This window comes from Gossypium hirsutum, chromosome A01 (genome assembly GCF_007990345.1).
Source record: "Gossypium hirsutum isolate 1008001.06 chromosome A01, Gossypium_hirsutum_v2.1, whole genome shotgun sequence".
NCBI classification, from domain to species: Eukaryota; Viridiplantae; Streptophyta; class Magnoliopsida; order Malvales; family Malvaceae; genus Gossypium; species Gossypium hirsutum.
This window is the reverse complement of record NC_053424.1, coordinates 3571186-3587161: the sequence shown is the minus strand read 5'-3', so window position 1 is coordinate 3587161 and position 15976 is coordinate 3571186. Positions and strand designations below refer to the sequence as shown.

The window sequence follows — 15976 nt, the reverse complement described above, 5'->3', positions numbered from 1 at the left end:
ATTGTATTGAAAATATTAGGTAAGTATAATTCTTGTTACATGAGCTTACTAAGCACAAAGTGCTTACCCTGTTTCATTTTCTTCTGTTTCGTAGTGTTAAGAGCTCGGAGGTCGGATTTGGTCGGAGACACATCACACTATCAACCTCAGGATTTCGGTATATAAAGAAACTTTATTTTGGAAATCAATGGCATGTATAAGCTAATAAAGTAAATGTTAACATGAAATGAATGTAAAGTTAGCCATTGATATGGTTAACAAATCTAGTTTTGGGTATATGATGACGTTATCTTATAAATATGCATGAATTTATCTTGAAAATATGTTGAATTGGTTTGGTTGATGTGGATTGTTTTTGGTTTAAAATTGCAGGGAATGTTAGATATTTATAAAAGAGATTATATGGAAAAAAAATTAACTCGTAAACTCCGCTAATACCTCGTACCCTATTCCGGCAATGAATACGGGTAGGGGGTATTACAATGTGCCTAGGATGTTTTACGTGTGTGTTGTTTTGGATTGTTAATGTATTAATGAAATAAGTAGAATTAAGCTTGGTAATGGTATATGGTAGAATTAGGGTAATAAGTATGAATCTGAACTATTTGATCATATATGATAAGTGAATAGAATTAAGTATTGGATAATATATAAAATGTCTAAATTTGGCAAGTTTTGAGTATATTTAAATGTATTTAGATTGGTTAAATATAGGTATTTTATGCTATGTTTGGTAATTATGTGTATATTAATTGTAAATTATCCGATAGGTCAGGTAATGTTCCGTAACCTTGTTTCGACTACGGTTTGGGGTTAGGAGGTGTTACAAAATTGCTTCTAAGATAGCAATTCTCCTCGACACGATATTTATTTATTTTTATTTCCTGATTATTTGTACTTGCCAACGTACTCATATTACCAAATTGTTTTTAAGAAAAGAATATACAGAAAAGGCAACAGTAGCCAACATTATCATTACATAACCTTTTAACTCAATGAAACAGTAACATGTTCCCAAAGAAGAAAAAAAACAGTAATTTTATGCCATTAATGCAATGCAAATGCTATATATATCTCTTGAGCTCCGACTAAGTTCATCTTGCGATTTGCTAGGCTAAAGTTCCAAGCCCATAATATATAAGGCTCTACAGTCTCGGGGCCGGACGAGGATGAGGACTGTCCCATTCTGTCATGATGTGGTCACGAGTGATTTCTTTAAGAGAACGACAACCGCTCAACGCCATGGTTAGCTCAAACTCCTCACGCAGCATCGAAAGCACTTTCCTCACGCCAGCTTCTCCTTCAGCAGCTAATGAGAACACCACTGGTCGCCCAATCTGAGATTTAAGCATCATTGTTATAACATTGCACCATTGTATAATATCAACTTTTGCAGCTTCATGGTGCAGCCCTTATAGGGGCAGGACAGTTATATACTTACAAATATACCAGAGGCTCCCAATGCCAAAGCTTTAAAAACATCGGTTCCACGCCGAACACCACCGTCCAAGAAGACAGGAACCCGACCTTGAGCAGCTTTGACAACCTGAGAGAGTTTCAATAATTTGTGAAACATGAAGTTTTTGGTAATGTGTTCCCTATGTCTGAAACCATTGGTTTACCTCTTCCAAGGCCATGATAGTGGCAGGAACATAATCGAGTTGGCGAGCTCCGTGGTTGGAGACGATGATACCGGCTGCTCCAGCCTGTATTGCTATCCTTGCTGCGAGACAAGCATCGATATATAGTTCAAAAAATCAATATATGTTATCGAAATGGACCTGAGAAACAGAGAAGGGCTCGAGTTCTTTCTTACTATCTTCAGCAGTGAGTACACCCTTCACAAGAATTGGCAATTTGGTGATTGTTTGAAGCCATTTCACATCCTATGCATAGCCAATAGAGTTCATTTATTAAACGTTTAATCAAAACTATAGCATGTACATTGTAAATTAACCGATAGAATCCCTGGATCGGCTCGTGCATGTACGTACCTTCCAGCTAAGGGAACGATCGATTTGTCCAGCAACATACGAAGCAAGACCCGAGTCATCAGCCTGCATGGCTCCCAATAACAAGTTAAATATCATAGGAAACAAATGCTCATCTCATTAGTATATTTTTTAACACTAATGTCAAAAGGACTACTCACTTTATCCATCTTGCCAAGGTCCAAACCTTCAAAGTTCTTCAATGTCAAAAATGGTGGTAAAGTGAACCTGCAAGGGAATTTTGAAACAGAAGACTCTTTGAGTGTAACTCGAATATATTACGAAGAATGCTTAACAGCCTCGAAGACACTGCGAGACAATAATACCTGTTCTTGATATCAGCTTCTCTGCGACCGAGTCTCGGAGTATCAACCGTAAGGGCAATTGCCTTGAAACCAGCCCTTTCGGCTCTTCTAACGAGCTGTGCAACTACATTCCTGTCCTTGTATACCTTGAGATTCGACATCGAAGATCAGTTGATGAACAAATATAGGACACCAATGTAGGCATTATTGAACTTACATAGAGTTGGAAAAACCGAATGCCGGGTCCTGTCGAAGCAACCTCCTCAACACTAGAAGTTGCCCATGAGGATAATGTCTGAAATGATCAACAAGCAAGTTAAAAATGAATTGGAACATTGTCATTGGTTATGGATCGGTTTTAGCATAAAAACATTCGACGATTGGGGTTAAATAAGTCGGGAATGAGAAACTAAACCATGATAGTTCCAGCAGCAGATGCAGCCCTAGCTGTTGCATACTCCCCTGTCACACAAATTGAAAGGGATCTCACTCAAATTGGCTTCCATGAAACAAGAACTAAACAACAAAATGAAACCGATTCCATACCTTCAGGATGAGCCATTTTTTGCATGGCAGTTGGGGCAATCATGATAGGCATTGATATCTTGAAACCCAACACAGTTGTGGTCATGTCTATCTTGTTTACATCAATGAGAATACGAGGACGAAACCTTAAGAACCAAGAATGTCAACAAATTGAGACATAAACATTTAGCAATAAAGGAACAATCTGGTCTTGTTTCGAAAAAAAAAGCTCACAGTATCTTGGTGAAAGCAAATCTATTCTCATGCAATGTCCATTGGTCCTCAGCACCAGATGCGTAGTAGTCATACACCATCTTTGGCAACTTTTGCTTCGCAATTTCTTGATACTCGCTCACATTTGTTATCTCCATCTTTGCGGTGAAATGCTAAAAGAGTCTTCTGTCTGAAAAAACATATGATACCAGTAAGGATTAGGGACCAAAACAATGTAACCAGACTGAATGGTACAGACAATAGTTCAATCAAATGTCGAGCTTCAAGACCTAGACTATGAGTGTCCTTTTTTGCACTCATTATCTACCTTTTATCTTTTGAAAACTTTATTTTTAACTTGACATAAACATTTAAATAATTAAATCAAATTTTTTGAAAGTGTTCTTTTAATAATTTTAAAATACTTTTAAAAAATAATACTAAATTAAACCATATTACATCAAAGTTTCAAATACATGCAAAAAAAAAACTATAGAGATGAGAAGAAACTAATTAAACCTATGTTCCATAGATTGTGAAGATATATATTTTAAAATTTTCTATGTATTTAGATTTTTTTAATATATTTAAAAATTCCTTTAAATTATAAAAAATAGAGACTCTTTTTATTCATACAGAATAAATTTTCACTGAAATTTATGGGGTAATATATATAAGATACAAAATCAATTAAAGTAAATGAGACTTTAACCTTTGAAATTAAGAAATCTGACTTTGTGAGATATTTACCATCATTTTTTCAATAGTTTTATGGTTCATAATTTTTTTTTGGAGTTAATGACTATAGCTTTTAACTCCATGTTTAACATAAAAATTATCTTCAACTTCTAATTTTTTCTTTTAAGTATGTGCATTCAATATTTATATTTAATGCATATTCAAATATGAATATATTATAAGATACTTTAAATACATGATTTGAATTTAAATAACATCAATCGAGAAAAAAAGAACAAGAAGAAAAGTTATTTAACCTCAAAATATTCAATAGAAAAAACATAAACACAAACTACATGATAATCTGCTGAGCCAAAAACATTTATATTACATGGATTTCTCATTTATTCTAAATTATTTATATTCAATATATATTCGAATATAAATATAGAAAAAATTATCATCCCAACTATGAAAAGAACTTGGGATAAAGTTTATATGTCAAACACACCAATATCAGAGACTTAAACTTGAATTTAGCTAACATAGCAAAACATAAACATGGGGGAAATGTAGTGTAAAATTGAATAATGCAGCAGAATCATAGAAAGTGTATATATTTTAGTCTACTGTCAAAGCCAACATGGCCAAAAAACAATGAAATGAGGTAGAGAAAAGGCATACCCTTGGGTTCCAAGACTATGGAGCACAGTGCATGAAGGGAATTAAACCAGTTATGGAAATACTCTACTTATTAATAAGGGACTGATTGGCAATGAAAAATATTTAAAAAAAAAAGGTTTTATATTAAAAAAATGGGATCCATATTAAAACAAGTAAGAGTATATATTTATATTATATTATATGGAAATTACAAGTTTAAGTGGATGAGCATTTGGAGGTGAGAAATTGAGACCAAATCCTATTTTGGGGTATTGGGGAACTCTCATCCACTTATCCTTTGTGTGTTTCACAGTGGTTCTTTTCCTATATTATCATTTCTCATCCCAAAATAAATAAATTTTGTGACATGTGAAAGTGACAACAGTGGTTCTGGCTCTCCCCACCTCACTCTCTCTGTGGATATGAGATATGACTGCTACATTTTTGGTAAAAACGACTGTTGGGTCATTTTTAATTTTAAAATTAAGTGAATTGGTCCCTCTCAAAAAATTAAAAATAATTTAATTCATGTCAATTTTGAAACTAAGCAAATAAGGATAGTTAATATTGGTATTAATAATTTCCGTCAAAATTATCCTATGTGGTAATAAAAAAAAATTTAAGTTTTTTACAAGAAACACATAGGTCTCCTTTTTTTTCTTTAAATGATCAATTTATTCAATTTTTAAATTAAGAGGACCTAATAGGGATATAAACCTACTTATGAATGGAGTGAAAATTAGGCTTGAATGAGTGTGGACTACTTTGGGGCTCCTTTATTGTTCAATAAAAAGTAAAATATTATCAACTAAATTTTAATTAAGTTGAAATTGTTACTATAACGGCATCTTAAAAGATATGGTTCAATTTTTCCAGAAGTGTTTGGTATCCTATGCTTTATTAATTGGGGTTATCAATAGTTTAAAATTTGTATAAAAATAAAATATTACTGTACTGTAATTTGAAAGATTGTTGATTTTTGTATGTTAGATACATGTTAAGTTGTAACTATCATAAGAAAAAAAGAGATGGAAACCAAAATTTGTTCAAGCAATTGGAAAACTTCTTACAATCACGTGGTATTGTCTAGAGAGTTAATTTATTGTGCTAAAAAAGTATAAATTGTAATTTAAGTCTCACTCACTCACCAGGTAGTAATCTCATTTCTATACTCAAACTAGATGTTTTTCCTTCTAAAACTCTCTCCGAAAGCTTAAATGTAAACCAATTGACTTAATTTAGTTGACTTACAATGTTTTGTGAAGAAACGTGGGGTACTTGCAAATCAGAAACCGTGGCAAAAATAGTACTTGAAACTATAGCCATGATTTCAATCACAAAATCAAAAGTATGAAAACATAAAGATGAATATTGAGATTGTTTACGTAGTTTGACCTTAGTCTAAGTTTGTGAGGCCTTACCCAAAATAATGATCCACTATCTTTGTCATATTATAACTAATGATTTAAGTCCTAGCATTGATCTAACTCTCACCAATTTATTGACCTCGCTATTGCACAAAATCTAGATCATCCTCCCTCTAGGCTGTTGGATTTGGTGCCTTAAGTGTAGTATTTTCTTCTATGTTCACTTGCATTTTTCGAACAAATTAGTTTAATAATATCTATTAATTACTGTCGAAACCATTTTTATTTTGAAAACGGGGATCGACTTTAAAACGAAAATGGAGTCGCCACCAATCCTTTTTGTTTAGGTGTGATCGGGTCACCTTGTGATCGATCATTTTAATAAAGTAGTTCGGTTTATTAAAACAACATTTTTGGTCTACGAAAAACTAGAAAATGAATTCGGGAGTTAGTTACGCGCGAGGAAGGATTAGCACCCTCGTAACGCCCAAAATTGGTACCGTATTTATCAATTTACGTCCTAACGTTGAAGCTTTGAAAAAGATTTTAAAATACAATTCCCTTAAAACGTTTGGATAACTTGAATTGGATATTGAGATTCTTTTGCTTAGAAAGAATAAAATATTACGTCAAGCACGATTGGATACAATATTTCGAACCATCGACACAAGATCATCTCAGGATTTCCAAAGCACATGCACTTAAAACTTTTAAAAAGGATATTTGACTATTCGGTCCAAACAGTAAACCGAAACCCAACACGATTAGGCACGATTTATCGAATTTCCAAATACGAAACATTGCCTCATTTTAATTTGAGAAAACATGGATGGAATTTCAAAAAGATATTCTGTATTTTAATTGAATGAAAAATCGAAACACAGCACGATTGGGCACGATCTCTCAAACTTCCAAACACGAAATATTGCCTCGTTTTAAGAGGTTTTTTTTTAATGAGGGTGATTATAAAAGCGGTGAAGTACATTTATTCGGTTTATATAAAAAAATGAATTGAACAATTTAAGATGACAAAATAAGCAAGATCGATCATAAATCAATACACAGAAATCTAAAAGCAAAGTAACTAATATGAAACATGTACATAGTTAATATATTACAGCATTGATCAACGATATTACAAAGGTGCAGATATGTAAATTAAAACACACAAAAACAAACAATAAACAAACGAACAATACATAAAATAAACTATATGTATACAGACAAACAATACATGCAAAACTTTAAAATTAATTATAAAATAAATAAAAATAATTAATGCATAAAATACAAAATATTGATCTATCTAAATTAATAATATACATATAATGAAAAACTTATTATAAATATATGTACAGAAATAATAATATAAAACATTTGAAATAAACAAAAATACATCATAAAATAACTTTAAAAGGCATAAATTATATATATATATTTAAAAGGAAATGTATAATCACAAATAGATTTAAAAGAAAATACATAAAATAATATAAAATCAACAATGTATATATAAAAAAAATAATGTGCAACAATTCAAAGCTGATGGTATAGGAAACATTTACATATATATAAGTGTAAGAAATAATTTTGTAACGAAATAGTATAAATGATATACAAAATAATATATATACGAATAAATAATATACACAAAATACAAATAGCTTAATATAAATAATATATATAAAAATAATAATATAATATTTAAAAAATGTTCATAAAAGAGAAAATAAATAAAATATAATAAAACAGAATAAAAATATACAAAAGAAAATACAACAAGAAAAAATTAAAATAATGTGGAACCAATTAACAAATGTTAAGATAATATGAAAAGAGGGGGAAGAATGAATAAATTATAAAGAATATAAAAACATGAATTTTAAAAGAACTCAATGGAAATAAAAAAAATTAAGGGGATAATTTGTAAATAAATAGAATTTCTAAAGCGCAAACAAGGACTAGAATAAAATGTGCCCAAATAAATAGGGATTTAAAATACAAATATTCCAACTCACAAAAGACAGTATTTAAATGAGGAGCAAATTAAAACGATGCGCAAATCCTTCGAAATAAAAACCGTTATTGAATTGTTGTTTTTTTTTTGTGTTCGTATTCAGCATCTCCTCTCCTTTTCTCCAAAAAAAACCTCCCCTTTACAATAGTTTTGAATGGCTTTTATAGCCAAATTTTACAACTGATTGCTTCTTTCTCTTTTCTTAGGCAAGTGGGGTAATAGGGTTAGTGGGGTGATTTAGTGGGGTGATGGAATTAGTGGTAAATAGGGTGATGGAGTTAGTGGGGTGATGGAGTTTGTGGTCGGTTTAGTGGTGTGCTAATTGGATGGTTGGTTTTTTGGGCTCTGCTTGTTGGGCCCGGGTAAAATTTGGGCTCTACAGCTACCCCTCTGTACTCGTTGTCGTGTAACGAAAATAGAGCAAAGACTTCAAATAGGGCCAATTTTGCCCGGTCTTGCGAAATCTTCAACTTATTTGATGCTCCTCTTCTTCAAGTAGTCCTACAGCAACTTCAAGAAGATAACGTTTGTAATTTCAACCTGTTCCACTGCAACTTCAGGGAGATGAGGTCAATGGCTAAAATCTGCTCCATAGCCGATACATGGAGATAAGACTTGCCATTTCTGATCTGCTCCATAGCCGATATATGGAGATAAGATCCATAATTTTCAGTCTGCTTCTTGCAACTTCAAGAAGATAAGACTAGTATCTTCAACTTGCTCTCTTGCTACCTCAGATAGATAAGGCCGGTGGCTAAAATCTGCTCCATAGCCGATACATGGAGATAAAACTCGCTATTTTTTATCTACTCCATTGTCGATACATGGAGATAAGATCTGTAATTTTTCAGTTTGCTTCCTGCAACTTCAGAAAGATAAGACTAGTGGCTAAAATCTGCTCCATAGCAGATACATGAAGATAAGACTCGCCATTTCTGATCTGCTTCATAGCCGATACATGGAGATAAGATCTGTAACTTTTCAGTCTGCTTCCTGCAACTTCAGGAAGATAATACTAGTGGCTAAAATCTGCTCCATAACCGATACATGGAGATAAGACTCGCCATTTCTGATCTGCTCCATAACCGATACATGGAGATAAGATCTGTAACTTTTTAGTCTGCTTCCTACAACTTCAGGAAGATAAGACCTGTATCTTCAACCTCTCTCTTGCTACCTCAGAGAGATGAGACTAGTGGCTAAAATCTGCTCCATAGCCGATACATGGAGATAAGACCCGCCATTTTCGATTTGCTCTATAGCCGATACATGGAGATAAGATCTGTAAATTTTCAGTCTGCTTCCTGCAACTTCAGGAAGATAAGACTTGTAATTTCAACCTGCTCTCTTGCTACCTCAGAGAGATGAGGTTGGTGGCTAAAATCTGCTCCATAGCCGATACATGGAGATAAGACTCGCCATTTTCGATCTGCTCCATAGTCGATACATGGAGATAAAATCTGTAAATTTTCAGTCTGCTTTCTGCAACTTCAGGAAGATAAGACTTTTATCTTTAACCTACTCTCTTGCTACCTCAGAGAGATAAGGGTGGTGGCTAAAATCTGCTCCATAGCCGATACATGGAGATAAAACTCGTCATTTTCGATCTACTCCATAACTGATACATGGAGATAAGATCTGTAATTTTCAATCTGCTTCCTACAACTTCAAGAGGATAAGACCTGTGGCTAAAATCTGTTCCATAGCCGATACATGGAAATAAGACTCGCCATTTCTGATCTGCTCCATAGCCGATACATGGAGATAAGATCTATAATTTATAGCTTGTTACCCTACTGCTTAGGGAGTTAAAGCTCGCAACTTTACCGTTATACTGCACTGTCATCTGAGGAATATAATCTGTAAAATCGGTTTCATGTATATATGCTTATGCCAAACAGTTAGGATGCTATGATCGAAATGAATCAAATGCTCCTAGCTAGATGTGATGCTTATGCCAAATAATTAGGATGCTATGATCAAAATGAATGAAATGCTCCTAACTAGATGTACTATGAATGACATTGGTATGAATGTAGAGTGTCATGAGAAATGCCTCTTTTTTATGCTTAAAGTGTTATCACTCATTATTCATCAGGGACTTATCACTGACGTATTAATTTCCATCTTGTTTGGCTGGTATTCTTGACAAACTCAGAAGCAATCCCATTCTGCTCAACAAGCCTGCCCCAATGTAGTTTCGAAGTCCCTTCCACTGTACCTTCTGGGACATAAAGTTTGTACTTCCTACTGCAACTTCAGAGGAAGAACATTTGATTTCTTCTATCAATCCTGTTACAACTCAGAGGTATAGGATTCGTACCATCTTCTTCAATCAAATGATCTATTACACCTCTCTCTGAGTAATATGACCAGATGCGTATGCAGAATATCAATTTTCTTTTTCGAGCTAATACCATTTAATGCTTGGGTGAACATTGTTCGTCATTCGTCGAGGTTGTATCACCGATGCCGCATCTTGTATCTGATACTTTTGATAAGAAATCTAAAGAGATAGTGACAATTTAGACTCCTCTTTCCAACCCTTAAGTTTGGTAAGTTCTAAATAATAGTCATGTTTTAGGTTCTTCAATTATTTAGAAGCTTCTAGAGTAATATGCAGAACCTCTTTTTGTGAAGGTATTATTAGTCCACTAATCACTATTTCAATGCAAAAATGCTTAAAAAGAGATCATAACAATGGACCAGAGGGAAATTAGGAGCATAGCTCGAAGTAAGTAAGCAAATACAACTTTAAGAAGGAAATTTATTGGAATGTATCCTGAAAAGAATAAGATAATCAAAGATATTAAATCCAAAAATTGGTGAAATGAAAAATTAAGTGCCTCAAGTATCGCAACCTGAGCTTCTCTGTACTTCTTGAGGACCATTTTGAGCTTGACATGTGTTTAGGAGATCTATAGTACTTTGTCCATGCCCGGAGACATAACTTACTTCCTCTTCGTTGATTCCAGCATAGCAAGACTACCATATGCCTCATCTTTGGTCGAAATTTGAATTGGCATTTTCGGGTTTTCAATTCAAAACCCCTTTGATCTCAAGGCGCCTTTTGCGAGTTTTCGTCATAGCCTCTCCTTTTTCTTTTCTTTTTCTTTTTTGTGTTTTTTTTAAACTATTAACTGTAACTGAATCTGAGTTCACCGGATTGGGCAGGTCCTTGCCATCCATTTCGGTCAATATCAATGCTCCTCCAGAACAGGCATTCTTTACTACATAAAGTCCCTCTCAATTTGGCATATTTCTTCCTTTGAAATTCTTCTATATAGGAATGATCTTCTACAATATCAAGTTCCCCTCATGGAAATTCTCTAAGATAAATTTCTCTGTCATAAGCCCGCATCATCTGACTGTGGCGGACATCCTTTAAATTCGATTGAATATATCAGGATTAGGTTCATTCTACCTCATCTCATTTTAATTCTGACAAGACTTGGAGAAAAGGAATCTTGTTTTTAAAACCATTTTTATCCCATAAACCAATGAGTAATGTGTTGCCCCAGCGAAGATCTTGGTTAACATTCAATAAGCATAAAGGGTAAATAGTAACTTTTTTATGTCAATCCTTACAAGTCTTGGCCACCTTCTACAATCTCTTTTTGTTGTTTTTGTTTTTTCTTTCCCTTTTTTGTTTTTTCCTTTTTGGCCGCCTTTGCTGTATTAGGATATGGAATCTGATCTTTGAACAAACTGCAAACTTTTGACATTGTGCAGTTGTATTAGACATGATCTTTTCTGACATTACTTGTCGGCACCCTTTTTTTGAAATTTGACGACTACCGACCTTGTAATATTGGCATATGAAGCGACCCTCACCCTTTTCATGAAGTTATCAAAGACCACCAAAATAAATCGATGCATATTAGACGAAAATGACCTGATAACATCCATGCTCCACATATAGAAAATCTATGAAGAAATGGAGATAGCACATAAGTCATGTCTTTCTCCATTTGGCATTTACGGCATAACTAATACAATCCCCTTCTATGGTGGATCAGTAGCACCCGAACCTCATGATTAACCTGGCTAACGTAAAATCATTAGCATGTGTCCTTCTGACACCCGTATGGACCTTTTTAGCATCCATAGGTCTTAGTAGCCCTGGCATATCTTGATACAATCATGCGAAAACATCTTTGAATTCTTGAAATAACTCAATGAAGTCTCGCTTTGTTTTGTGGTGATGCTGGTTTCGATCTTTACCTCTTTCTCTTTTCCTAGTCTCACAATATCTACTGACCCTTTGTAGAGTAAGATCTATTTTTCATCTTGTTCTACCACCAGGACATAAGCTATAATCTCTGTCATCTTCAAAGTCCTAAGATCCACCTAACCCCAAAAGGGAGTCAGTTATAGCGTTGCTCCTGTCGTTGATATCTGGGGACCTATTGTAGGTACAAAGGCACATTTCCAAAGAATAAATGATCCTAAAGATGATTATTTGTATGGTATAATCATGAATGAAGCATATTTAAAAGACAGACAAAAGAATATATCAAGAATGAAAGAACATTTATTAAAAAAGATGCATTTGATTGAAATAAAGATTTTGAACATAAGCCTATTTCACAAAATGATTCTTATTGCACCTAAGCTTAAAGCAACAAACGCGTTTTGAACATTACTCTAGATCAGCTCTAAAAATACAGGGATCTCTTCCACAGTCCCATTATTCAAAACATCCCTAGGTACATAAGGGTTTGGAAATTTCTATTTCCTGGTTCCCTCTTCAGATATATCATTCAGATTCCCCAATATGTCATTCGAATAGATAACTAATGGTTACAGCCATCGACTGGCCTATATTGAACAATTTGGAAGGCATGCTCACGATATTCACTTCATTTTTATTTCTCTTTTGGGTTGACCTCTTGGCGCTTTCTCACGCATCTATCTTCGCGCTCCTTATTGTGTTTTCAATCAATTCACCAGACATTATCATATCTGAAAAGTTCAGAGTAGTGCTTCCCAACATATAGTTAATGAACGGGGCTTTCAGAGTATTGATAAAAAGCATGGTAGTCTCTTTTTCTAGGAGAGGTGGCTGAACTTGCATGGCAACCTCCCTCCACCTTTGGGCGTATTGCCGGAAACTCTCTTTCGATTTCTTTTTCATGCTCTGTAAAGTAATCCTATCAGGATTCATGTCCGTCGCATGACAATACTGTTTCATGAAAGCTTGTGTTAGATCTTTCCATGAATTAATCTGGGTACGGCTCAATTGGTTATACCATTTAGATGCTACCCCAACCAGACTTTCTTGGAAACAGTGAATCAATAACTGGTCATTATTGACATACCCAGTCATTCGTCTGCAAAACATGGTGATGTGAGCTTCGGGACAACTAGTCCCGTTATACTTTTCAAATTCAGGCATCTTGAACTTGTAAGGAAGTATTAAGTCTGGAACCAAGCTTAGGTCTCTGGCGTCAATTCTATGATAATCATTAGTATTTTTCATCGCCTTGAATTTTTCATCCAACCACCTATACCGATCCTCGAGTTGTTTTGGCAGTTCCATCTTTGCTTTTTCCATTTCGTTCAAATCAGGAACTACAGGGGTAGTTGGATTGCCCCACGGATTGGAGTTTGAGCCTATCAGATAATTCACTAGTGCTGAGGTACTAGCCTAATTTTGCTGAGTTTTGATAATTGGTACACCTTGCGGACATGCCTGTGCATTTTTCGGAGTGAAACTCGGAGGATAGAAAGACTCCTCATTATCCACCCCAGCATTGACCATGGAGCTTTCCCTCTTTTGTAGCCCCTTAGTCAGCAATTGGGACAACTAGTTCATTATATTCTTTTGAGACTCTAGCACTTGGTCTCTCATATCTTACTGTATCCTCATCAGTTGCTCTTGCATTCGCATTTGTAACTGGTCATGCATCTCCCTTTGAAGTTGTTTAAGTCTTTCCAATCTTTGGTCCATATCTTTTGCCTTAGCACGGGTACCGTAGTGATGCTTGGTTTGCAAGTTTTTATCAGTTTCCAGATTAACGGAAATGATTTCAATTAATTAGGGTCCTTTTGTGAAAATCTAATGCAAATGATGCAATGCTATGCAAATGCAGGGAATGAATGCAAAAGAAAGAAAGTCGTTGATTCTAAATTTAATTCTATTAGAACAACTTTTTTAGAAAACAAATTCCTTTACATAAAATGGATTACATATGCGGCCTTGCCCTCATGTTCCAGGCGAAGACACCGATTTCTTTTCTTTGTAAAAGCCAAGCTTTCAATAGATGCCCCCACTAGCTCCTTTTGCTTGATTCGGGCCGTGACTTAATACTCACTTATCCTCGCAATGTTCGTTAGATCCTTTAATAAAGTTGAGACGTGACGTCTTTTGGATAATCTTTATTAACTTGGATCCCCAGGTAAAGTCTTGTTTTTCTCTGCGAACTATCAGCCTTCTTCCGCTGTGTTTACTTAGACCATATTCAGACAACCGTATTATAATCCATTTTATCAAGAAATTCGTTTTCTTATGACAAACTGTTCTATTTAGCAATCAAATATGAATCAACACCTCCTTTCTATGATGATGTAATGCAATGCAGTCATAAACAAAACAGACAAAATACGTTAGTACAGAAGAAATAAGTAGCAAATAGAGCACCTACTTGGGTAACCACTAGGGTTTGGAGTGGCTCTACCTAGGGTAGGCTCTTAAGGCTCGCTATATGCAGTTTAGTTCTAAAAACAAGGTACCTGAACCAGCAGCTTCCTCAATCCTCACCCATTATAGGCTCATGTGGATCGAGTTTAGTTCGGGGAAATATATTTCCCTATGGCCATGCGGAGGTGAAAACCTCACGAAGACATAGCTTCTCACTTCCACTTAAATGGTGTGACCACAACGGTCATGCAATATGCAATGCAAGAGTATTCTATGGGACTTGAGCTAGAATAAATGCAGTAAAAGGATCGTATGCCAAAAACCAAATTTTAAATTTTTGACAAAAGGACAGAAAATAATTAATTTTACAGCTTGACTCTCTTATTGGTCCCCAGCGGAGTCGCCAAGCTGTTGAAACCATTTTTATTTTGAAAACGGGGATCGACTTTAAAACGAAAATGGAGTCGCCACCGATCCTTTTTGTTTAGGTGTGATCGGGTCACCTTGTGATCGATCATTTTAATAAAGTAGTTCAATTTATTAAGACAACGTTTTTGGTCTACGAAAAACTAGAAAATAGATTTGGGAGTCAGTTACGCGTGAGGAAGGATTAGCACCCTCGCAACGCCCAAAATTGGTACCATATTGATCAATTTACGTCCTAATGTTGAAGCTTTGAAAAAGATTTTAAAATACAATTCCCTTAAAATGTTTGGATAACTTGAATTGGATATTGAGATTCTCTTGCTTAGAAAGAATAAAATATTACGTCCAGCACGATTGAATACAATATTTTGAACCCTCGACACAAGATCATCTCAGGATTTCCAAAACACATGCACTTAAAACTTTTAAAAAGGATATTTGACTATTCGACCCAAACGGTAAACCGAAACCCAGCACGATTGGGCACGATTTATCAAATTTCCAAATACGAAACATTGCCTCATTTTAATTTGAGAAAACATGGATGGAATTTCAAAAGGATATTCTGTATTTTAGTCGAATGAAAAATCGAAACCCAGCACGATTGGGCACGATCTCTCAAACTTCCAAACACGAAATATTGCCTCATTTTAAGAGGTTTTTTTTAATGAGGGTGATTATAAAAGCGGTGAAGTACATTTATTCGGTTTAAATAAAAAAATGAATTGAACAATTTAAGATGACAAAGTAAGCAAGCTCGATCATAAATCAATACACAGAAATCCAAAAGCAAAGTAACTAATATGGAACATGTACATAATTAATATATTACACCATTTATCAACAATATTACAAAGGTGCAGATATGTAAATTAAAACACACAAAAACAAACAATAAACAAACGAACAATACATAAAATAAACTATATTTATACAGACAAACAATACATGCAAAACTTTAAAATTAATTATAAAATAAATAAAAATAATTAATGCATAAAATACAAAATATTGATCTATCTAAATTAATAATATACATATAATGAAAAACTTATTATAAATATATGTACAGAAATAATAATATAAAACATTTGAAATAAACAAAAATACATCATAAAATAACTTTAAAAGGCATAAATTATATATAT

General features: G+C 34.2%; 1 protein-coding gene across 1 annotated transcript; it reads right to left on the bottom strand.

Annotated features, from left to right (window-relative positions):
* Nucleotides 1-943: 943 nt before the first annotated feature.
* Nucleotides 944-4772, bottom strand: LOC107932677 ((S)-2-hydroxy-acid oxidase GLO1). Its single transcript, XM_016864734.2, has 12 exons — nucleotides 4397-4772; nucleotides 3056-3224; nucleotides 2843-2967; nucleotides 2712-2758; nucleotides 2514-2591; nucleotides 2318-2442; nucleotides 2153-2219; nucleotides 1995-2057; nucleotides 1817-1886; nucleotides 1623-1723; nucleotides 1442-1546; nucleotides 944-1337 (listed from the first exon to the last, which is right to left on the bottom strand). Exons 2-12 carry the CDS (start codon nucleotides 3190-3192, stop codon nucleotides 1146-1148), a joined length of 1110 nt encoding a protein of 369 aa, XP_016720223.2. The 5' UTR covers nucleotides 3193-3224; nucleotides 4397-4772; the 3' UTR covers nucleotides 944-1145.
* Nucleotides 4773-15976: the final 11204 nt, after the last annotated feature.